This window comes from Bos indicus x Bos taurus, chromosome 10 (genome assembly GCF_003369695.1).
Source record: "Bos indicus x Bos taurus breed Angus x Brahman F1 hybrid chromosome 10, Bos_hybrid_MaternalHap_v2.0, whole genome shotgun sequence".
In the NCBI taxonomy this organism is placed as follows: domain Eukaryota; kingdom Metazoa; phylum Chordata; class Mammalia; order Artiodactyla; family Bovidae; genus Bos; species Bos indicus x Bos taurus.
The window spans coordinates 1943057-1968298 of NC_040085.1; the positions used below are offsets into that span (position 1 = coordinate 1943057).

The 25242-nt window shown below is 40.1% G+C and overlaps 1 protein-coding gene across 1 annotated transcript in view; it reads left to right on the top strand.

The window, feature by feature from the left end:
* The first annotated feature begins 812 nt into the window (after positions 1–812).
* The window catches only part of AGGF1 (angiogenic factor with G-patch and FHA domains 1), a 47261-nt gene continuing 22831 nt past the window's right edge, over positions 813–25242 (top strand). The window contains exons 1-5 of the mRNA XM_027552918.1: positions 813–1394; positions 5425–5527; positions 6799–6995; positions 7811–7975; positions 10259–10447. Of these exons, the coding sequence (XP_027408719.1) occupies positions 1185–1394; positions 5425–5527; positions 6799–6995; positions 7811–7975; positions 10259–10447 (864 nt within the window). The 5' untranslated portion in view covers positions 813–1184. The remainder of the gene's footprint in view (positions 1395–5424; positions 5528–6798; positions 6996–7810; positions 7976–10258; positions 10448–25242) is intronic.

Below are 25242 nucleotides of genomic sequence, written 5' to 3' on the forward strand. Positions count from 1 at the left end.
AACCCTGGCTAAGGAAGGAAGTGTGTTTCAAGAAGCCCTCATCAGTTTAAGGGCTCAGGCTCAGCATGAGCAAAGGCCAGTTTAATGTAGACGAAACACCAAATAGATCCACTGTAATAGAAAAACTTTCTCTCCTGCTTGTATAGAATCTTGCTGCTTATTTTCCCACCAGGGATGCTTCTTTCTGCAAGCCAGACCTAAAGGAATTTGTTTTCTTGTACTGGGGGTTCCTAACCTCACAGAATCTGCAGAAGCACTAAGCAAGCAGAGCATCAGAAGACTACGTTTCAGTCCTGGTTTAGTATTAATTCTATGGTTTGGTTTAGTCGCTAAGTCGTGTCTGACTCTTTAGAGACTCCATGGACTGCAGGCCGCCAGGCTTCTCTGTCTATCGAATTTTCCAGGCAAGAATCCCGGAGTGGGTTGGCCTTTCCTTTTCCAGGGGGTCTTCCTGACCCAGGGAACCCGCGTCTCTTGTGTCTCCTGCATTGCAGGCAGATTCTTTACCGCTTGAGCCATTAATTCTTGGCAAATAATTTCTTGGAGATTCGCTATTATCTGTAAAATAAGCAGCTAGGAAGTGAACTCTGCAAAAAGTTTGAAAACGTTTTGAAAGCTTACGATGGTAAAAGCCCGCAAGAATGCTCGACCTAGTTCCTCTCTCCTGGGCTACAGTCTGTAGCAGCTTTTGCATTGGCTTTCCACGCCCTCGGTACCGCCCCGCCCCCGCCCCGCCCACCCGGTAGCCCGCGCTTGTGCGCCGTAAGGCCTTTCTCGGTTCCCGTCGCTTCCTTTTCCGTCTGGCCCACCGCCAACACCATCGTTTCCGGTTCCGCCGAGAAACGGCCGGATCGCTTCGGTCCCTTCTCTATCCCGCCCATTTGTCTAACGTTTCTGCGGCTTACGGGATCGGTTGGACGGGAAGTTACCAATAAAGTTTTACTGTTTGAAAGCCGGCCTGGCTGGGCCGTGCCCATTATCTGTTCCTTGTTTGTTTGTCCGCAGTCCCTCTCGGCTACAGGGAACAAGCTTCAGGGCGTCATGGCCAGGGGCCGCCGCGGCCGGGCGGAGCTGAGGCCGCCTTTCGCTGCCCGCGCGCTCCCTTGGCTCCCGGGTCTGCCGGCGTCCACCTCGGTCTGAGCGCAGCCCCCTCCGCGCCCACGGGCCGCCTCGCGCCGGACCCCATGGCCTCCGAGGCGCCGCCGCCTTCGTTGTCTCCGTCGCCGCCACCCTCCCCCGAGCCTGAGCTGGCCCAGCTGAGGCGCAAGGTGGAGACGTTGGAACGCGAGCTGCGGAGCTGCAAGCGACAAGTGCGGGAGATCGAGAAGCTGTTGCATCACACGGAGCGGCTGTACCAGAGCGCCGAGAGCAACAACCAGGAGCTCCGCACCCAGGTGCGCCTTCCGGTTCCAGCCCCACGCCCCACCCAGCCCGCTGCGAGGCCTTCGAGGGCTGGGATCGCCTCGGGAGGGCTCCCTGGCAGGGCCCTGGACTGCTTTAGAGAGTACCTGGGAGAGTTAAAAGTTGTGCTATTTTAATTACAAGAACCTTTGGAACAAACCTAAGAGTTGGGGTACTCGGTTTAGATGAAATGCGTGAGCTGCAGTTGCGGCCGGGCGTGAAGTGAACTTAAGGACCTTGAGTTTTCATTCTCACTTGTAAAATCCCCTTGGCAGTAGGCACATTTATAATATTCCATATCACTTTTTGAGTTTGTAAAGCACCAATTGCAATCAGAGCCCCATTTATCATTGTCTAGAAGGGTGAACTGAAATTGAGCTTTCCAGTTCCAGTTCAGTCGCTCAGTCGTGTCCGACTCGTTGCGACCTTGGTTGAGCCTTGAATTGAGCCTTGGTTGCCCATAAAATGAGAATGATGGCACCAACTGATGAAGGTTAAGTCACATTAAGCGTCCATAAGCTATTTCACCGTTTTGATCGCTATGGATATGTAAGGGGGCTTCCCTGGTGGCTCAGTGGTAAAAGAATCCACCTGCCAATTCAGGAGACGTGAGTAGGGGGGTTCGGAAAATCGTGTGGAGCAGGTAATGGCAATCCCCTTCGGTATTCTTGCCTGGGAAATCCCATGGACAGAGGAGACTAATGGGCTACAGTCCATAGGGTCGTGAAGTGTCAGACACGACTGAGCGACTAAACAACAAGAAGGTATTAATGTGAGGTTTTTCTGGGCATTTATCTTGAGTTGTCTGGTGGAAGTCGGGAAGATAGAACTCTGCTTGTTAAAGACACTAAACAGCTAACTCTTTGCCATAAAATACAGTAAGGGCAAATATTTAAACTGACAGACATCTGCTACTACCACTGAAGCTGGAACTAGAGTGACGCCAACAAGGCACCTAAGGCACAAAATTTAAGGAGGAACTCACACTTAGGCTCATGGAAGTTTAGGATAGTACCTGAGAATCAGTACCCCCTTGAATTTTTAAGCAGCATAATTTTCCAGCTTGATTTTTTGGGGCTATTGCATTCTTTCCCAACAAGTTATATTTACATGTAATTATTAATTTCAGTTAAACTGTTGTCCTTTGACATATATTGGTACATTTCCTAAAACCACATATGTAGGGTGAAAATTACAATATCAGACTTTGTTATGCTTTGTCAAATAAGCTATGCAAATAAGTGCTGAGTTGCAGTGACTTTCTGTGACCATTGTATGGAGTTGTTAATATTATGATATAGAAAATTTGTGTTTGGTTACTCAACAGCTATTTCTTGGACACCTACAGGAGACTACTAATACGGTTAAAATATTGTGGGGAAAGGGGAGCAAAATTTGATAGCCTTAAAAAAATGCTTTTATAATTCTAAATTGTGAAAGTTCTGCTTGCTACAGAGATTCTAAAAATGTTTCTGCTAGTCTTTGAAGAGCCAGCATTTTGGTTATTAGTGTTAACTTGATGGTTGTCTAATATGAAAAATTGAAATGCACAGAAAGCTGTAACTTTCCTAATGATAGTACTGACTCTTTACTATCTTTCTAGTCAGCCTCCCCGGGTGTTGGGTGGAGTTTGTTAACTGTCATTGCTAAGTACTAGATAGTGGTTTATCTGGAGCAGTAAAAAATTGGCTTGAGAACTGAAGTTGAACTAGCAGGAAAATACATAAATGTACAGGCTTTGAAGTCAAAGAAACTTTGTGCAAATTACTTTATCTCTTTAAATTTCTCATGTTTAAAATGGGGATTAAGACAGCCAGTTTGTAAGGTGGTTGTAAGAATGAATGAGATGTCATCCAGAGTACCAAGTGCAGTGCCTAGAATGTAGCACGTGCTAAATAAATTATCTTGTTCACAGTAATAGTAGTAGTAGCCAGAACCAGGATTAGGGCAAGGCAATCAGTAGCCTAAGGCGAAAAATTCAAGGGGGTACTGATTGTCAGGTACTATCTTAAACTTTGATGAGCCTAAGTGTGAGTGCCTCCTTAAATTTTGTGCCTTTGGTGCCTTGCTTGCTTCACTCTAGTTCCAGCTTTGGTGGTAGCAGCAGATCTGATCATTTATGAAATGCATAGATAATCAGTATATAATCAGTCTTACCACCTTTCTCTTTTTAACCTCTGTGTAACATGAAAAAAATATGTGGAAGCTTGTATTTTAGTTTCATGCTTATAAGGAACATAATCTCACATTGCATCATTGAAAAAGCAAGAGAATTCCAGAAAAAACATCTATTTCTGCTTTATTGACTATGCCAAAGCCTTTGACTGTGTGGATCACAATATATTGTGGAAAATTCTGAAAGAGATGGGAATACCTGACCACCTGACCTGCCTCTTGAGAAATCTGTATGCAAATCAGGAAGCAACAGTTAGAAGTGGACATGGAACAGCAGACTTTTCCAGATCAGGAAAGGAGTACGTCAAGGGTGTATATTGTCACCCTGCTTATTTAACTTCTATGCAGAGTACATCATGAGAAACTCTGGGCTGGATGAAGCAGAAGCTGGAATCAGGATTGCCGGGAGAAATATCAGTAACCTCAGATATGCAGATGACACCACCCTAATGGCAGAAAGTGAAGAAGAACTAAAGAGCCTCTTGATGAAAGTGAAAGAGGAGAGTGAAAAAGTTGGCTTAAAGCTAGGCAGTCAGAAAACTAAGATCATGGCATCTGGTCCCATCACTTCATGGCAAATAGATGGGAAACAATGGAAACAGTGACAGACTTTATTTTCTTCGGCCCCAAAATCACTGCAGATGGTGACTGCAGCCATGAAATTAAAAGATGCTTGCTCCTTGGAAGAAAAGCTATGACCAACCTAGATAGCATATTAAAAAGCAGAGACATTACTTTGCCAACAAAGGTCTGTCTAGTCAAGGCTGTGGTTTTTCCAGTGATCACATATGGATGTGAGAGTTGGGCTATAAAGAAAGCTGAGCGCCGAAGAATTGATGCTTTTGAACTGTGGTGTTGGAGAAGACTCTTGAGAGTCCCTTGGACTGCAAGGAGATCCAACCAGTCCATCCTAAACGAAATCAGTCCTGGGTGTTCATTGGAAGGACTGATACTGAAGCTGAAACTCCAATACTTTGGCCACCTCATGTGAAGAGGTGACTCATTTGAAAAGACCCTGATGGCTGGGAAAGATTGAAGGCAGGAAGAGAAGGGGACGACAGAGGATGAAATGGCTGGATGGCATCACCGAATTGATGCATATGAGTTTGGGTGAACTCCGGCAGTTGGTGACAGACAGAGAGGCCTGGCGTGCTGCGGTTCACGGGGTCGCAAAGAGTTGGACACAACTGAGTAACTGGACTGAACTAAGTTGAACTGAGTCTTGCATTGAGACCCTGTCTGACTGAGGTTGCTAATAAGGATGCTCTTGTCTGTCGATGGGTGTTCTTCACACTCTGGCGCTCTGGCCTTGACCTTCAGTGAGGCACAGGGAGCCCAGATGCCCCTCTGAGGCAGTCATCTCTGTTTCCTTCTGCTCCATTTATTTAGGTATAAGATTACTATTTCAAGAAAAAAGTGTGTTAATGTATATGAGTGACATTATTTAAGTGAGTAGTTAATTCCAGGTAGAGAACACTGAATGGTACTAGGTAATTTAATTCTCCTCAGGGAGAGCTGCTGACCAGTTAAAATGTTAGTATAAAGGCATTCTTATTTTGTTAGAAATAAATTGTTCACAGGGTCTTACTAATGTAGTCAGTCTGATTTTTGGAAGGAATAGTCTGAGGTTTTGCAGGAGAGTATAGGAATAAAAACATCTCCCTTTGCAGATGTAAAAGGTGAAAGCCAATTATAGTATTTTCAGTTTTTCTGAAAGGAAACTAGCCCATACTGGTACTTCTCCAAACTTTTACCAGGAAAAATAATTACTGTAATATTAGGAGAATAATGTACATATTAGTAGATTGCTGTATGGTTTATTTTTCCTAAAGCCTTTTTTTCTTTCAGGTAGAAGAGCTCAGTAAAATACTCCATTGTGGGAGAAACGAAGATAATAAAAAGTCTGATGTAGAAGTGCAAACAGAGAACCACCCTCCTTGGTCAATCTCAGGTATTCACCTTATAGTGAAGCTATCCGAATACTTTTACCTTCAAATCATGCTAATGTGACGTTTTCTTTAAACTTAAAATATATATATATATATACACACCTCTAGATAAATAGAGCTGTTACAAAGTTGCCTTTTCTCTATATGACTTGGTATTTTCAGATAATCTATTTGCTCTTGTGATGGGAAAGTAGAACTTACTGTTACTCTTATAAATACATAGTATTGCTGGTGTTTTCAGTGGCAGGTTCACTGAGTAGTTTTTGCTGTGCTGTAAACCGTCTCCTCTCATCTGGCCTTACTTGTGGCCAGGGGATGTGTTTTCTTGTTGATGTATTCCACTTAGTTTCAGTTCAGTGTCAGTCTCTTAGGTCCTTCTGGGAGGAGAGTGGGCCTACAATCTTGGCCTCATCAATGGCATGATGTTGAGAGGCAAAATAACTGAGCTGCTGCTGCTGCTAAGTCGCTTCAGTCGTTTCCGACTCTGTGCGACCCCATAGACAGCAGCCCACCAGGCTCCCTTGTCCCTGGGATTCTCCAGGCAAGAACACTGGAGTAGGTTGACATTGCCTTCTCCAATGCATGAAAGTGAAAAGTGAAAGTGAAGTCACTCAGCTGTGTCTGACTCTTAGCGACCCCATGGACTGCAGCCCACCAGGCTCCTCTGTCCATGGGATTTTCCAGGCAAGAGTACTGGAGTGGGGTGCCATTGCCTTCTCCGAAATAACTGAGCACCTGGGTTTTAAGAAATAGAAATCACAAGAAATGGTCTTTCCCAATCAATTTTGCCTTGTTTATTCTGTGCACAACTTAGCTAAATTATGATATTATGTTTTTTTAAAAAGTCAGCATCATGACTGAAATTTGATGGAAAATTGAGCCCTTGACATGTTGTCTTTATTCCATTGTCATTTGATATTCAACGATACTAAGGTATGTGGTTAGATATTTTTAAGAGTTGCTAATTTTTTTTTGACAGAACACAACCTATCTACCTGTTTTCTCTTTTTCCTCTTGCTATGGAAAATCCAAATCTGCTTACCTTTTTTTCTTTTTAGCTTGACAGCTCAGGTTACTGAAGGTGACATAAGAATCAAAGATATATACTTCTGCAGATTTACTTGCACTATTCATTTTAATCTGTTAAAATGTGTATAATTGTAAAATTACAAGTTGCGTGCAATGTGTGCTCTTTTGTGTTTGCTGGCAATGTTTTGGAATTCTTTTTATATACACTATTGTAATATGATATCACTTTTTGTTTTTGCAATAGATTATTACTATCAGACATACTATAATGAAGTTAATCTTCCAAATAAAGCATCTGAACTCTCAGTTCAGGAAGATAAGGATATTGAAGCTTCTACTTTTAGTTCTAAAGACCAGTCACGCATAGAAAATGATACTTATGCTGGTACTGATATAACAGAAAATCTTGGACAAGAGGACCATTTTGCCTCGAATTCACAGGTAATAGAGTGCTTTACTTGGAACTGTTATTACAGTAACTTGTTCTTTGTTGTTGTTATGGAGAAAAATAGAGTTCCTTCTTTTATCACAGCATATGCAAGGGTTGTAAACATCCTGTAATTATGTAGTAAATTATACACTTTTTGAGAAACAAAAATTAAAACCTATTCATATGTGTAATTGTTTTCCTACTCTATTGTGTTCCAAAAAAAAGTATGGTACACATAAACTAAAGCAAAATTTGTCAGTATGTTTTGACTCAATCAAACAATCTTGAACAACCACAATACCATGCTCACACCAGCTTCTTTCAACGCTCCCTGTATGTCTAACATCATGCCATTGTCAAATTTCCCAGAATGCTTTATAAATTAGTTTCTACAGTTTGGTTGAATCAGGATCCCGTAAGGTTTCTACAGGGCAACTGCTTAATGTGTTATATAGAATTCATAGCTTTCCTCACCCATCTATTTTCTAAAATTGTTTCCCTTTGAGCCTGTAACTATTGAAGAATCCTGATCATTTGTCGTAAAGAATAATTCAGTCTGTATTTTGTGGATCGCTTCCCTATGGTATTAGATATTTATTTTTGAATAATGGTCACTCACTCATGTCTTCAAAACTGGGTCAGATTTGAATTAATTGACATATTTTTTAAAGGCAATCAAATTGTAATTGATAGCCATCCCTTTCCATTGCAGAAACTGAGGTCTTATATTCCAAATAGTTTATAGGTCTATTTATTGTTTTAAATTGTGCTACTTTTTTATTTAAGGATGATTTTGTCCTGTTTGACATGATTGTACCATATCTAGGAGCCAGCGTCTGCGTTAGCAACAGAGAATGCATCCTTAGAAGGTTCGTCACTGGCTGAGAGTTTGAGAGCTGCAGCAGAAGCTGCTGTGTCGCAGACTGGCTTCAGTTACGATGAGAACACTGGGTTGTATTTTGATCACAGTACTGGATTCTATTATGATTCCGTAAGTGTCTCAGACCTTTTCATACTGGATGGTTGTGTTCTTTGCTGCTTGAATGCTTAATATTAAACCTTAGGTTGAATTAAGAAAAGCAGGGAGCTGCATGTAAAAATTGTTTGATTCAGAGCTACTTGATAAGAATAAAGATTTATAAAATAGCTTATGATACTATACTTTTATGTTTATTTAATTAGATGAGTCAGTTGTGTTATTATAGATGACTATTTTAGAGAGATCTAATAACCTTTACGTGTAAAGTAACATACAAAAATGTTAGCATATTTATTAATAAAAAGAGGTGAAAACTGCATTTTGTAAAATGTTTAAGAGCTTAACATTTTTTCATAGAATTTATACACAAGTAACATTGTTAGTTCTAGGCTTGGGGGTGAGAATTTTTTTTTTTTAATTGTTTCAAATACCTGTATCTTTGTGAATTCAGTTTAGTCCACAAAGGAGTCTTTTTTTAAAAGTTCTTTATGGCATGTGTTATAGTTAGTGTTTTCTTTCCTGTGTCTTTTAAGCATTCTACTTTAAAAAAAATCAATCTGCTAACAGTGAGAACTAGGGAATTAGTGTGGAATCAGAAATACAGTGAACCACTAACTAGGGCAAAACCAGAAAATAAAATTCTTTATTTATAATGCAGTGTTTTGACTGTTGAAGATCTAGTACTTAGTTGGATTTTTTCAAGTTTTGATGACAGTAATGATGGAACTCAGTATACCCACATTCTTCAACCTCTGTGGTCTACAAATATGATCTGGTTCAGGAATTACAGAATGTAGTGAGTGCCACAAAGGGGAGCAGATATTCACAATTGCAGTTACAGGAACTGCTATTAACTAACCTAGGGAACATAATGATAAGAGTACATATTTTAGTTAGATAATTGATTTCATTAGCTTGTCATTTGCACTTGGTACAGTACTTTGTACATACTTTGTAAAGAGAGGGTTTTCTTTCATAGGAGTATGCCAATTGAAAATGTTAATTAATACCCAGAAAATAAATGTTTAAACTCTTATTACCAAAGAAAATAATAATGAGTTAGTTGGTTTCTAGGAAAATACGCAATTTCTAAGTACATGACATTAGTCTTTGTCATTCTTCTGCCTTCCTTTCTGTAACTTTCCTCCTGACATCTCCTCCGTAAATGCTTAATTACATTCTGCAGGTTGTGTGTGTGTCTTTGGAGTAGGGGCGTCATTGTTTTGCTATTTTTATTTTGCTAGTTTTAATTTTATTTTAATTAAATAAAAATTTTCTTACATATTTGAAATGTCTGTATTTCGGGCTGAAAGGTAGCAGATTAAAAAGATTTCAGTTGTAGAAGTTCTGTTATTGCTGGAAATAAAGATTTAAAGCTTCCATTCAGTTTTTTAGCTAAAAGAAGGATAGTGAGAATTATAAATATTTTTTGTAAGAGATTTACAAAATGAATTAGTAAATTGCAATAATATCAACACTTAGAAAAATAATTCTTTTTCAGGAAGCTTTAGTTGCTTAATCTCAGTGTATTGCCAGATGTTTCCAGGTCTGATCTGCATGGATTTATGATGTAAATAAGATATAGACTATTCAATTAAATCTTGGCCAGTATCTAATAAATGCAGATGATTCTATAATTTTATCTTTCTAGTTTTTATCTATAATTGACCAAAATTCTATATTGTATGGCTGCTTTACATACAGTAAGTCTTATGTAGTTGCTTAGTGTAGAATTGATTAGTGAAGACAATTGTTTGATTTCTTTGTATAGAATGTTATGTTATAGTATTCATGAGCTTAATTTTATTTTCAAATTTTCTCCAGAGTTTTGAATCGTGAACAGTAAGAGGCACATCTTTGTTTTATGACATTGAGAGGAGGGTTTAGGGGTTTATACTACCAAGTCATTACCATGTAATTATATAGATAATGAGTCTGAAATTGCTTTTATGTGGTCACCTTTTTCTGATGCATACCTTAGTTTTCATGACTTCTAAAGGTTTCTTGTCGAACCATCTGAAGTTGCTATTTCTGTAAGCATAAACATGGTCAAATGTTGGCAATTATATGAGATTTAATTTAATATATAAATGTATTTATTTTCCACACTTGGAAAACTAGAGGAATATTGAATGGTAAAGTATTTTGGAAAATTACAAGCATTTTTATTATGTTATCTTTATTTTTTTTTCCAGAAAAGACTGTAATTCTTTAAAGAAACACATTTACTAGGAAGTTTAGTTTTCTATTTTATTTCATCATGAATAGAACTTACTGTTCCCTTCACTTTGAAAGGAAAACCAGCTGTATTATGATCCCTCCACTGGAATTTATTACTACTGTGATGTGGAAAGTGGTCGATACCAGTTTCATTCTCGAGTGGATTTGCAGCCTTATCAGACTTCTGGCACAAAACAAAGTAAAGATAAAAAACTGAAGAAGAAGAGAAAGGATCCAGATTCTTCTACAACAAATGAAGAAAAGGTAATGTCATCATAATTTTTAAAACTTATACAGTGGTGGCATAGGTAAGCCAAAATATTTTTTTACATTCTGCTTTATTTATTTGGCTGCTCTGGGTCTTTTGTGGCGTGCAGGCTCTTTATTGCGGTGTGTGGGCTTCTCTGATTGTAGTGCCTAGGCTCAGCTGGCCGGCAGCATATGGGATCTTAGTTCCTCCAACAGGGATAGAAGTGTCCCTGCTTTGGAAGCTGAATTCCTAACCACTAGACCACCAGGGAAATCCCAAAACCAAAATTTTTGATGAAACTGAAAATCATTTAGTAACTCTGCTTTTTTTTTAAAATTTTAATTAGAGTATATTTGCCTTATAGTGTTGTGTTAGTTTCTGCTCTGCAGCAGAGTCATTCAGCCACAAATGTGTATGTCTCCTCTTCCCTGGGTTTCCTTCCCGTTTAGATCACTACAGAGCACTGAGTGGAGTTCCCTGTGCTGTACAGTTGGTTCTCGTTAGTTATCTATTTTATACATAGCAGTGTATATATGACTTCCTGGTGGTGCTACGGGAAGGAATCTGCCTGCCAATGCTGGAGACACAGGAGACTCAAATTCAGTCCCTGGTTCAAGAAGACCTCCCTTGGCGTAGGAAGCGGCAACCCACTCCAGTAACTAGCCTGGAGAATCCCATGGACAGAGAAGCCTGGTGGGCTGCAGTCCACGGGGCCACAAAGTCAGACACGACTGAGCAACTGAGCACACACGTACAGTGTATATATGCCAGTCCCAGTCTCCCTATCCACCCTACCCAGTAAGTCTGTATTTTAAATATAGCATTTAATTAGAATATTGTATCATTATAATATTATTATAATAATAAGATACCAGAATCAATCAAGAAACTTTTACATGGGGAAAACATGGACTTTTTACAAATTCTCAGTTACTAGAAGTAGAAAATTTTTTTTTCTTTTTTTCAGCCTGAAATTGACCACTGAAAAAATTTGAAAAAATTTTTTAAAGTTTGAAGCAGGTAGATATAGGGCAGGTAAAGTACTCTTGTGTTGTGTAATTTGGAAGAAGACCATTCAGAGCATCTGTGGATAAGCTGATGGCAGTGCACAACTCACAACAGGAGAAAAACAGTTTATAAGCATCTGTGGGTAAAAGTTCCACATTCTTAGTTATGTTGAGCTGTTACTTATGTTAGGAAACGTAAGAAGAAAATCCACTGCCAGCAAATATAGGATCTGTGTATATTTATTAGTGTGAATTGGTATCTTTTGGGAAAATAGGTTGCTTGCTTGCATGTGTGCTCGTGTCTGACTCGTTGTGACCCCATGTCTGTTTCTGTTTTGTGAGTGAGTTTGTGTCATGTTTGAGATTCCATGTATAAGTGATTTATATAATACTTGTCTTTTTCTGGTCTACTTCATTTAGGATGATACTCTCTGGTTGTGTCCACGTTGCTACAAATGGCGTGATCCTTTTTATGGCTGAGTAGAGTCCGTTGTGTATATATACCACCTCCTTACCAGTTGATCTGTCTGTGAGCTTTCAGATTGCTTCTGTGTCTTGGCTGTTATAAACAGTGCTGCTGTGAATATTGGTGTGCATGTGTCTTTTTGAATTAGTTTTCTCTGGATATCTGCCCAGGAGTAGGATTGATGGACCTTAGTGTAACTCTCTGTGTGCATGCTCAGTCTTGTGTGCAGGCTCAGTCGTATCCCACTCTGTGCGACCCCTGTAGCCCACCAGGCTCCTCTGTCCATGGGATTTCCCAGGCAGGAATACTGGAGTGGGTTGCCTTTTCCTTCTCCAGGGGATCTTCCCAACCCAGGGATCGAACCCATGTCTCCTGCATTAGCAGGTGGATTCTTGACCACTGAGCCGCCTTGGAAGCCCAGTGTAACTCTATTTTTAGCATTTTAAGGAACTTCCATACTATTTTCCATCGTGGCCGCACAACTTATATTCCCATCAACAGTATAGGAGGGTTCTCTTTTCTCCACACCATCTCCAGCATTTATTATTTGTAGACTTCTTAATCATGGCCATTCTGAACAGTGTGGGATGTTACTTCATTATAGTTTTGACTTGCATTTCTCTAATAATTAGCAAAGAAGCATCTTTTCATGGGCCTTTTGGCTATCTGTATGTTTTCTTTGGAGAAATGTCTGTTTAGGTCTTCTGCCCAATTTTTTGATTGTGTTATTTGTTTTTCTTTTCTTACTGAGTTGTATGAGCTGTTTATGTACTTTGGAAATCGTCATTAGTCACATCATTTGTGAAGATTTTCTCCCAGTCTGTAGGTTGTCTTTTTGTTCATTTATAGTCTAGTTTGCTGTGCAAAAGCATGTAAATTTGATTAGATCCCGTTTGTTTGTATTTCTGTAGCTTTGAAACACTGACATATGAAAACATTGCTACTCTTTGTCAAAGAATATTTTACCCATGTTCTCTTCTAAGAGTTTTATGGCATCATATCTTAATATTTAAGTCTTTAAGGCCATTTTGAGTTTATTTTTGGGTAGGCTATGAGGGAATATTCTAACTTTACTGCTTTTTATATGTGGCTGTCAGCTTTCCCAACATCACTTGCTGAAGAGACTGTCTTTTCTCCATTGTATATTCTTTCCTCCTTTGTGACATTTAAGTCTTTAATCTATTCTGAATTTATTTTTGTGTATGGTGTGAGAAAATGGTCCAGTTTCACTTTTTTGCTTTTAGCTGTTTAGTTTCCCCAACGCCATTTACTAAAGAGGCAGTCTTTTCCCATTGTGTATTCTTGCCTCCCTTGTCATAGATTAGTTGCCCATAAAAATGGCAGTTTATTTCTGGGTTCTATGCTATTACATTGATCTGTGTGTCTTTTGTGCTGGTACCATACTGCTGGTTACTGTAGCTTTGTAGTGTATTTTTACATTGGAGTGCATGGTACCTCCAGCTTTGTTCTTCTTTCTGAAGATTGTTTTGGCTATTTGGGTTCCTTTTTTGTTTCCCTACAAATTACAGAATTTTTTCTAGTTCTATGAAAAACACTATTAGAATTTGATAGGCACTGCATTAAGTATATAGATTGCTTTGGATATAGTATAGCCATTTTAACAGTATTAATTCCCCTAATCCATGAGCACAGTATATCTTTCCCTTTCTTTCATCAGTATCCTAGAGTTTTCAGAGTATGAGTCTCTTACCTCTTTGGTTTGATTTATTCCTAGATATTTTACTCTTTTTGATGCAGTTATAAATGTGATTGTTTTCTTAATTTCTCTTGTAGTTTTTTGTTAAGTATATAAAAATGCAGCAGGTTTCTGTATTTTGTATATTTGTATTCTGAAGCTTTACTGAATTCATATTGGTTCTCATAGTTTTTCGTAATGTCTTTAGGATTTTCTATCTATTGTATCACATCACCTGCTGCTGCTGCTGCTGCTGCTGCTGCTAAGTCGCTTCAGTCGTGTCCGACTCTGTGCGACCCCATAGATGGCAGCCCACCAGGCTCCCCCGTCCCTGGGATTCTCCAGGCAAGAACACTGGAGTGGGTTGCCATTTCCTTCTGCAATGCATGAAAGTGAAAAGTCAAAGTGAAGTCGCTCAGTCGTGTCCGACTCTTAGCTACCCCATGGACTGCAGCCTACCCGGCTCCTCCGTCCATGGGATTTTCTAGGCAAGAGTACTGGAGTGGGGTGCCATTGCCTTCTCCCATGTCTCCTGCAAACAGTGACAATTTAACTTCTTTTCTAGTTTGGGTTTCTTTTCTTTCTTTTTCTTGTCTGTTTTCTGTGGTGAGGACTTCCAACACTGTGTTGAATAAATGTGGCAAGTGTGACACCTGTCTTGTGCCTGATCTTAGAGAAAGTGCTTCAGCTTTTCACCATTGAGTATGATGTTGGATATGGGTTTGTCATATGTATGTGTGTGTGCTAAGTAGTTTCAGTCGTGTCTGACTCTTTGTGACCCCTTGGACTATAGCCCACCAGGCTCCTCTGTCCATGGGATCCTCAGGCAGGAATACTGGATTGGGTTGCCATGCCCTCCTCCAGGGTGGGTTTGTTATATATGACCTTTATTATGTTGAAGTACATTTCTTTTGTATTTACTTTGTTTAGTTTATCATAAGTGGATGTTGAATTTTGTCAAAAACTTTTTCTGTATCTGTTGAGATATTCATATGATTTTTATTCTTCAATGTGTTAGTGTGGTGTATCTTGTTGATTGATTTGTGGGTATTGAACCATCCTTGCATGCCTGGGATAAATCCCATTTGATCATATTGTGTGGTCTTTTAATATATTGTTGAATTTGGTATGCTAGTATTTTTACATCTGTGTTCATCAGTGATATTGGCCTGAAATTTTATTTGTGGTGTGTTTGGTTTTCGTGTCAGGCTGATGCTGGCCTTATAGAGTGAGTTCAAAATGTTCCTTCCTCTTTAACTTCTTAGAATAATTTGAGAAAGACAGGTTAGTTCAGTAGTTCAGTTCAGCTCAGTCATGTCTGACTCTTTGCGACCCCATGAACTGCAGCATGCTGAGCTTCCCTGTCCATCACCAACCACTCGAGCCTGCTGAAGCTCATGTCCATCGAGTCGGTAATGCCATCCAACCATCTCATCCTCTGTCATCCCCTTCTCCACCCACCTTCAGTCTTTCCCAGCCTCAGGGTCTTTTCCAATGAGTCAGTTCTTCATAGCAGGTGGCCAAAGTATTGGAGCTTTGGCTTCAGCATCATTCCTTCCAATGAATATTCAGGACTGATTTCCTTTAGGATGGACTGGTTGGATCTCCTTGCAGCCCAAGGGACTCTCAAGAGTCTTCTCCAACACCACAGTTCAAAAGCATCAATTCTTCAGTGCTCAGCTTTCTTTATAGTCCAACTCTCACATCCATACACGACTACTGGAAAAACCATAGCTTTGACTATATGGACCTTTGTTGCCAAAGTAATGTCTTTGCTTTTCAGTGTGCTGTTTAGATTGCTCATAGCATTTCTTCCAAGGAACAAACATCTTTTTTAATTTCACAACTGCATTCACCATCTGCAGTGATTTTGGAGCCCCTCAAAATAAAGTCTGTCACTGTTTCCATTGTTCCTCCATCTATTTGCCATGAAGTGCTGGGACCAGATGGACAGGGAGGCCTGGCGTGTTGTGATTCATGGGGTCGCAGAGTTGGATATGACTTAGCGACTGAACTGAACTGAACTGAACTGATAGGACCAGATACCATGATCTTCGTTTTTTGAATGTTGAGTTTTAAGCCAACTTTTTACTCTCCCCTTTCACTTTCATCAAGAGGCTTGCTCCTCAGTTCCTTTTCACTTTCTGCCATGAGGGTGGTGTCATCTACATATCTGAGGTTATTGATATTTCTCCTAGCAATCTTAATTCCAGCTTGTGCTTTATCCAACCCGACCTTTCTCATGATGTACTCATTACATATAAGTAAAATAAGCAGGGTGATAATATACAGCCTTGATGTACTCCTTTCCCAACTTGAAACCAGTCCATTGTTCCATGTCTGGTTTTAACTGTTGCTTCTTGACCTGCATACAGATTTCTCAGGAGGCAGGTTAGGTGGTCGGGTAATCCCATCTCTTTAAGGATTTTCCACAGTTTGTCTTGATCCACATAGTCAGAGGCTTTGATGTAGTCAATAAAGCAGAAGTAGATGTTTTTCTGGAACTCTCTTGCCTTTTGGATAATCCAACGGATGTTGGCAATTTGATCTCCAGTTCCTCTGCCTTTTCTAAATCCAGCTTGAACATCTGGAACTTCTCAGTTCATGTACTGTTGAAGCCTGGCTTGGAGAATTTTAAGCATCACTTGACTAACGTGTGAGATGACTGCAACTGTGCGGTAGTTTGAACATTCTTTGGCATTGCCTTTCTTTGGGATTGGAATGAAAACTGACCTTTTCCAGTCCTGTGGCCACTGCTGATTTTGCCAAATTTGCTGGCATATGGAGTGCAGCACTTTCACAGCATCATCTTTTATGTTTTTTAACTATTCTGTAAGTGTTTGGTAGAATTCACTTGTGAGGTCATCTGGTCCTGGATTTTTATTACTTATGAGTTCTTTGATTATTGAATCCTTTTCATTTCTGGTAAATGGTTCATTGATATTTTTTATATTATCCGGATTCAGTCTTGGGCGACTATGTTTTTCAGGATTTATCCATTTTTTTCTGAGTTGTCCATTTTATTGGCATATCACTGTTCATAGAAGACTCTTATTCTTTTTATTTCTGCAATATCAATTGTAACTTCTGTTTGATTTCTGATTTTATTTATTTGGGTCCTCTTTGATGATGAGTCTGTCTAAAGGCTTAACAATTTTGTTTATTTTTTCAAAGAACCAGCTCTTAGTTTCACTGACCTTTTTTCTTTTTTTAGTCTCTGTGTCCTTTCTTTATTTTTTTGTCTGTACCTTGCAGCTTGCAGGATCTTAGTTCCCCAACAGAGATTAAACCTGTGCCCCCCTGCAGTGGAAGCACAGAGTCCTAACCACTGGACCTCCCAGGAATTTCTTGTATCATTTATTTCTGTTCTGACCTTTATTGTTTCTTCTCTTAACTTTGGATTTTTTCCTTCTTTTTCTAGGTCCTTCACCTGTAAGGTTAGATTGTTTATTTGGTATTTTTCTTATTCCTGAGTTAGGCTTGTGTTGCTCTTAACTTCTTAGAACTGCTTTTGCCTCATCCCATGGATTTTAGATAATTGTATTAACATTTTCATTTGTCTCCAGTTATTTTTTCAGATCTCCTTTTTGAGTTCACTAGTGACCAATTGCTTGTTTCGTAGCTTATTGTTTAGACTCTTATGTGTTTTTTGCAGTTTATTTCTTATAATGGGTTTCTAGTCTTTCACTGCTGTGATTGGAAAAGCTGCCTAATAATTCAGTCTTAAATTTCTTTATTTGAAATTGAAGTATAATTGATTTACAGGCGTGTGCTAATTTCTGCTGTACAGAAAAGTGACTCAGTTATACACACATATATATTCTTTTTTTAAAATATTGTTTTCCATTATGGTTTATCCTAGGAGACTGGATACAGTTCCCTGAGCTATACAGTAAGCCTTTGTTTATCTGTTTTAAATGTAGTAACTTGCATCTGCTAACCCCAGACTCCCAGTTCATCCCCTTCCCTCCCTCTCTCCCCTTTGGCAACCACAGGAGTGTTCTCTGTTTTGTAAATAGGGTCATTTGTGCTGTATTTTAGATTCCACTGTAAGTGATAGCATATGGTATTTGTGTTCCTCTTTCTGACTTACTTCACTTAGTGTGATAATCTCTAGTTGCACCTCAAGCCTTAGTTGCTTGAGGCTTGTTTTGTAGCCTAGCATGTTATCATCTTAAAGAATGTTCCATCTTCACTTGAAACAAACGTGTATCCCTGCTGCTTTTGGATAGAATGTTGTCTGTGTGTCTGTTAGCTTCCTTTAGTCACATGTATCATTTAAGGCCAATATTTCCTTACTGGTTTTCTGTCTGGGTGATCTGTCCATTGAGGTAAGTGGAGTGTTAAAGTCCTCTGCTATTATTGTGTTGTCAGTTTCTGCCTTTATGTTCGTTAGTATTGTCTTTATGCACTTAGCAGGTGCGTCTATGTTGGGTACATAGATATTTACATATACAGTTGTTACATCTCCTTGTTGGCTCTATCCGTTTAGCATATAATGTGCTTCTTTGTCTGTTTTTGCTGTCTGTTTTGTCTGACATAAGTATCGCTCCCCCAGTTTGCTTTTTGTTTTCATTTGTATGGAGTACCTTTGTTCTGTCCCCTTATTTTCAGTCAGTGTGTGTCTTTAGATCTGAAGTAAGTCTCTTTTAGGCAGCATATATATGGGTTTTTGTTTTTAATCCATTCAGCCACTCTTGCGTCTTTTAATTGGAGCTTTTAGTCCATTTACTTTGGAAGTAATTATTGATAGGTATGTATGTACTGCTATTTTGTTGACTGTTTTGAAGGGCGGTTGTAGTTCTTCTCTGGTTCTGTTTTCTTTTGCTCCCTTCCCCTGTGATTTGATGACTACCTTTAGTGTTATGTTTGGATTCCTTTCCTTTCTGTGCATCTATTATTGATTTTTGGTTTTTGGTAACCATCAGATTCATTCATATTGACAACCTATATATATGTGATTGGAGTTTCCCAGGTGGCACTAGTGGTAAAGAACCCGCTTCACCTACCAGTGCATAAGACTAAGAGACCTGGGTTCATGAAGATACCCTGGAGGAGGGCATCAGTCCATAGGGCTGCAGAGTTAGACCTGACTAAAGCAACTTAGTACGGTACAACAGCACATATATGTGGTTATTTTGAGTTGATGATTTCTTCAGTTTGAATGCATTCTAACTGCTATTTTTACTGTCCTTGCCCCCTACATCTAATGTTTTTGTGGTCATATTTTGTGTTTTTGTTTTCTTTATCCCTTAACTGCTTATGTGGCTATAGATGATTTTACTCCTTTTGTCTTTTAGTCTTTCTGCTGGCTTTATCAGTTGTTGATCTGCTGCCTTTACTGTATGATTGCCTTTACCAGTGAGATTCTTCCCTTCATAGTTTCATATTTCTAGATTTGGTTCTTCGTTTTCTACTTAGAGAGGTCCCTTTAATATTTCTTGTAAAGCTCTTTTAGTGATGCTGAACTCTTTTAACTTTTGCTTGTCTAGAAAGTTCTTCATCTTTTTTCCCAATCTGAAGGATAGCTTTTCTGGGTAGAGTGTTCTTGGTTGAAGGTTTTTTCCTTTTATCACTTTAAATATAAGGTGCCATGCCCTTTTGGCCTGACTTTTCAGTTCTCCTGAAAAGTCAGTGATAGCCTTATGGTAGGTCCCTTGTGGATAACTAGTTGCTTTTCCCTTGTTGCTTTTAAAATTCTTTTTCTTTAATTTTTGCCATTTTAATTATATTTTGTCTTCATGTGAACTGCTTTTGGTTCATCTCGTTTGGGATTCTGTGCTTCTTGGACCTGGATGTGTTTCTTTCCCCAGGTTAGGGACATTTTCAGCTATGATTTCTTCACATACGCTTCGTGGTTGTTAGTATGCTTGATATTGTCCAGATCAGATTAGATCAGTCGCTCAGTCGTGTCTGACTCTTTGCGACCCCATGAATCGCAGCACGCCAGGCCTCCCTGTCCCTCACCAACTCCCAGAGTTCACTCAGACCCACGTCCATCAAGTCAGTGATGCCATCCACCCATCTCATTCTCTGTCGTCCCCTTCTCCTCCTGCCCCCAGTCCCTCCCAGCATCAGAGTCTTTTCCAGTGAGTCAACTCTTCGCATGAGGTGGCCAAAGTATTGGAGTTTCAGCCTCAGCATTATTCCTTCCAAAGAAATCCCAGGGCTGATCTCCTTCAGAATGGACTGGTTGGATCTCCTTGCAGTCCAAGGGACTCTCAAGAGTCTTCTCCAACACCACAGTTCAAAAGCATCAATTCTTCGGCACTCAGCCTTCTTCACAGTCCAACTCTCACATCCATACATGACCACAGGAAAAACCATAGCCTTGACTAGACGAACCTTTGTTGGCAAAGTAATGTCTCTGCTTTTGAATATGCTATCTAGGTTGGTCATAACTTTGCTTCCAAGGAGTAAGCGTTTTTTAATTTCATGGCTGCAGTCACCATCTGCAGTGATTTTGGAGCCAGAAAAATAAAGTCTGACACTGTTTCCACTGTTTCCCCGTCTCTTTCCCATGAAGTGATGGGACCAGATGCCATGATCTTCGTTTTCTGAATGTTGAGCTTTAAGCCAACTTTTTCACTCTCCATTTTCACTTTCACCAAGAGGCTTTTGAGTTCCTCTTCACTTTCTGCCATGAGGGTGGTGTCATCTGCATATCTGAGGTTATTGACATTTCTCCCGGCAATCTTGATTCCAGCTTGTGTTTCTTCCAGTCCAGTGTTTCTCATGATGTACTCTGCATATACGTTAAATAAACAGGGTGACAATATACAGCCTTGACGAACTCCTTTGCCTATTTGGAACCAGTCTGTTGTTCCATGTCCAGTTCTAACTGTTGCTTCCTGACCTGCATACACATTTCTCAAGAGGCAGATCAGGTGGTCTGGCATTCCCATCTCTTGAAGAATTTTCCACAGTTGATTGTGATCCACACAGTCAAAGGCTTTGGCATAGTCAATAAAGCAGAAATAGATGTTTTTCTGGAACTCTCTTGCTTTTTCTGTGATCCAGCGGATGTTGGCAATTTGATCTCTGGTTCCTCTGCCTTTTCTAAAACCAGCTTGAACATCAGGAAGTTCACAGTTCACATATTGCTGAAGCCTGGCTTTGAGAATTTTGAGCATTACTTTACTAACGTGTGAGATAAGTGCAGTTGTGCAGTAGTTTGAGCATTCTTTGGCATTGCCTTTCTTTGGGATTGGAATGAAAACTGACCTTTTCCAGTCCTGTGGCCACTGCTGAGTTTTCCAAATTTGCTGGCATATTGAGTGCAGCACTTTCACAGCATCATCTTTCAGGATTTGGAATAGCTCAACTGGAATTCCATCACCTCCACTAGCTTTGTTCGTAGTGATGCTTTCTAAGGCCCACTTGACTTCACATTCCAGGATGTCTGGCTGTAGGTCAGTGATCACACCATCGTGATTATCTGGGTTGTGAAGATCTTTTTTGTACAGTTCTTCTGGGTGTTCTTGCCATCTCTTCTTAATATCTTCTGCTTCTATTAGGTCCATACCATTTCTGTCCTTTATCGAGCTCATCTTTACATGAAATGTTCCTTTGGTATCTCTGATTTTCTTGAAGAGATCCCTAGTCTTTCCCATTCTCTTGTTTTCCTCTATTTCTTTGCATTGATCGCTGAGGAAGGCTTTCTTGTCTCTTCTTGCTATTCTTTGGAACTCTGCATTCAGATGTTTATATCTTTCGTTTTCTCCTTTGCTTTTCGCTTCTCTTCTTTTCACAACTATTTGTAAGGCCTCCCCAGACAGCCATTTTGCTTTTTTGCATTTCTTTTCTATGGGAATGGTCTTGATCCCTGTCTCCTGTACAATGTCATGAACCTCATTCCATAGTTCATCAGGCACTCTATCTATCAGATCTAGGCCCTTAAATCTATTTCTCACTTCCACTGTATAATCATAAAGGATTTGATTTAGGTCATACCTGAATGGTCTAGTGGTTTTCCCTACTTTCTTCAATTTCAGTCTGAATTTGGCAATAAGGAGTTCATGGTCTGAGCCACAGTCAGCTCCTGGTCTTGTTTTTGCTGACTGTATAGAGCTTCTCCATCTTTGGCTGCAAAGAATATGATCAATCTGATTTTGGTGTTGACCATCTGGTGATGTCCATGTATAGAGTCTTCTCTTGTGTTGTTGGAAGAGGGTGTTTGTTATGACCAGTGCATTTTCTTGGCAAAACTCTATCAGTCTTTGCCATGCTTCCTTCCGTATTCCAAGGCCAAATTTGCCTGTTACTCCAGGTGTTTCTTGACTTCCTACTTTTGCATTCCAGTCCCCTATAATGAAAAGGACATCTTTTTTGGGTGTTAGTTCTAAAAGGTCTTGTAGGTCTTCATAGAACCGTTCAACTTCAGCTTCTTCAGTGTTACTGGTTGGGGCATAGACTTGGATTACTGTGATATTGAATGGTTTGCCTTGGAAACGAACAGAGATCATTCTGTCGTTTTTGAGATTGCATCCAAGTACTGCATTTCGGACTCTTTTGTTGACCATGATGGCCACTCCATTTCTTCTGAGGGATTCCTGCCCGCAGTAGTAGATGTAATGGTCATCTGAATTAAATTCACCCATTCCAGTCCATTTCAATTCGCTGATTCCTAGAATGTCGACATTCACTCTTGCCATCTCTTGTTTGACCACTTCCAATTTGCCTTGATTCATGGACCTGACATTCCAGGTTCCTATGCAATATTGCTCTTTACAGCATCGGACCTTGCTTCTATCACCAGTCACGTCCACAGCTGGGTATTCTTTTTGCTTTGGCTCCATCCCTTCATTCTTTCTGGAGTTATTTCTCCACTGATCTCCAGTAGCATATACTCTTCTTTTGTTATCTCTTCAGCTTGAGGGATTACTACTCTTTGCCAGATTGCTGATCTGTTCCCCTATGTCGTCTAATTTGTTGTTCCTTCTAGTATACTTTCAATTTCAGTTTTATTTTCTTTAGCTCTGTTTGGTTCTTCTTCATGTTTTCTAACTACTGAAATTTTATGTTCATTCATTCTTCTGAGTTTGTGAGCATCTTTATGTTCATCACCTTGAGCTTTTTATCCAGTAGATTGCTTATCTCCATTTGTTCTTTTTTTTTTTTTTTTTTTGCTGTGATTTGAGTAGATTTTAATTGTATTCTTTGAAGTATGGGAACATCTTATAAAATAGTGGAAAAATCTTTTTTAAACCTATATTTTGGAAGAATGTTCTTTTTCTGAGGTTATGTCTTGTACCTTTGTTGAGAACATATCCTCTGTCTCCTCACTGTCCTCTGTTCACTGTATTTATTTCTGTGTGTTAGGTAGACATCAAGGTAGGTAGGTTGCTTATGTTTCCCATCTTGGAGAAGTGGCCTTATTTAGTAGACCTCCTCTAGGGCCCAGGCAGCACATGCCCTTCTGGTCACCAGAACTTTTTACTCTGGGGATGTTCGCTATGTGGGCTGTGTACATCCTTCTGTTGTGGTGAGGCTGATGACTGTGGGGGCGCTGGAAGGCAGGACTGGCCCTCACCCTGGCTGGCTGTGAGGTTGTGCCTTGCGTGGTGACTGCAGGCCCAGTCGAGAGAAGGGTGGCCTTCCTGTGAAGTTGACTGCATGACCCAGGGGCTCGGGGCTGTTCCTGGCCCATTGGACGAGTCCCTGTGTGGCTGTCTTCTGGAAATCCAGGGGCTTGTGCTGGCCAGCAGGTGGGCAGGGCAGGGAAGACCGGATGAAAGATTCTAGAAAGATGTGTTCCAGTGCCACTGCTACTGGGGGTAGAACAGATTCCCCAAAACAGCTGGCCCAGGCTCCTTTCAAGCTACTACCTCTATGTTGAGACTCAGAACGTGTGCCATCTTACATGTGCCTTAAGAGCTGAATCTTACTCCTGTCTCTCTGCAGTTCTCCTGAACATAGGCTCTGCTAGTTTTTCAAAGCTATATATTCTAGGGGCTTGTCTTTCCAGTTCAGGATCCCCAGGCTGGGGAGCCCCATTTGGGCCTCCCACTCCTCACTCCTTGGAAGGAACCTCTGCTTGGGATAGCCCTTCCATTTGTGCTTTGCCAACATAGGGGTATGGGTCTCCACCTCTCCTACCCATCTTGTGTGGTTCCTTCTTTATGTCTTTAGTTGTGGAAAGTCTTTTCTGCTAGTGTTCAGGTAGGTCATTCTCATAGATAGTTGCTCTGTAAGTAGTTGTAATTTTGGTGTGTCCATGGAGGAGATGAGTTCAGGGTCTTCCCACTTCACCATCTTGGCCACTTCCCTGTTCTTGAAATTTTATCTCAATTCTCTATTTATTTCTCTATTATTTTCACTGACAGTACCTAAGAATTGAAGAGTAAGTAAGAAAAATGCCAAAAATTATTTTTCTTTTTTTTCAGAGACCTCTGTGTTAGTGACTCCTACCTGTCACTCGTCATTGAACTGTTTGAAAGGATATGTTAATGAAACCAGTTCTCCCAGCAAAGCAAAGAATATATAGGGGTCCTCAAATGACCTTTTCTGACAAACTAGATGATGAAATTTGATAGCGTTCTGTGAGACGTTGGTCCAGTTTAGCTCTCATAGCCATTCATCTTTACCATCCTTCTGTAAAAATATGTTAATTTAGGACAAGGACTTAAGAAAAATACTAATAAAAATTTTGAATTCCCCAAGGATTATAAAAGGTAGTTGTGTCGCATGGGAGGAAACCAGTTTTAGGACATCCTCATCCTTTTCTTGAGTTTTAAGATATTCTTGGACCTCACTTTTTGGAAGTGCAGAGTATACGGATGGAGAAGGCAATGGCACCCCACTCCAGTACTCTTGCCTGGAAAACCCCATGAGGAGCCTGGTAGGCTGTAGTCCATGGGGTCGCTAAGAGTTGGATATGACTGAGCGACTTCCCTTTCACTTTTCACTTTCATGCATTGGAGAAGGAAATGGCAACCCACTCCAGTGTTTTTGCCTGGAAAATCCCAGGGATGGCGGAGCCTGGTGGGCTGCCGTCTATGGGGTCGCACAGAGTCGGACACAACTGAAGCGACTTAGAGAGAGAGAGAGAGAGTATTGCCTGGAGAATCCCAGGGACAGAGGAGCCTGGTGGGCTGCCATCTATGGGGTCACACGGAGTCAAACACGACTGAAGCGACTTAGCAGCAGTAGAGTATACAGAAGGAAGGAAGTAGGGTAAGGAGATTAGAGTAATAAGTTGAAATATGAATATATGCCTGATGTAGGCCCTGGGCCTTTCTTTTATCTTAATGGATATTTATCTAACATTCGAGACTGACAGTTTTAAAAAGCAGTACCTATTTCTATTTCCCTCATTTTCCTCTACATGTGTTGTCCTATAAACAATAATAAAATACATAATATTGGAAACTGCTTTTCTTTTAAGCATATATAGATCAGGAAATTTTTTGGCTGTAGTTTACAGTGGTCTTTAAAGTTCCTCATAGCTTTTCAGGAACTTGCTCGTGTTATTGTCCTTGGTGAGTTTGTGTTGCTGAAAATACGTATAGTTTAGCATGCTGTGAATGTTTAGCCAGTCTTCAAACTGAATTTATGCTACCATTAAAAACATGTGTTTAGGATGCTCTCATATCTTATAAAATAACAGCAGAACATATGACTTCACCTCATCATGTTGCC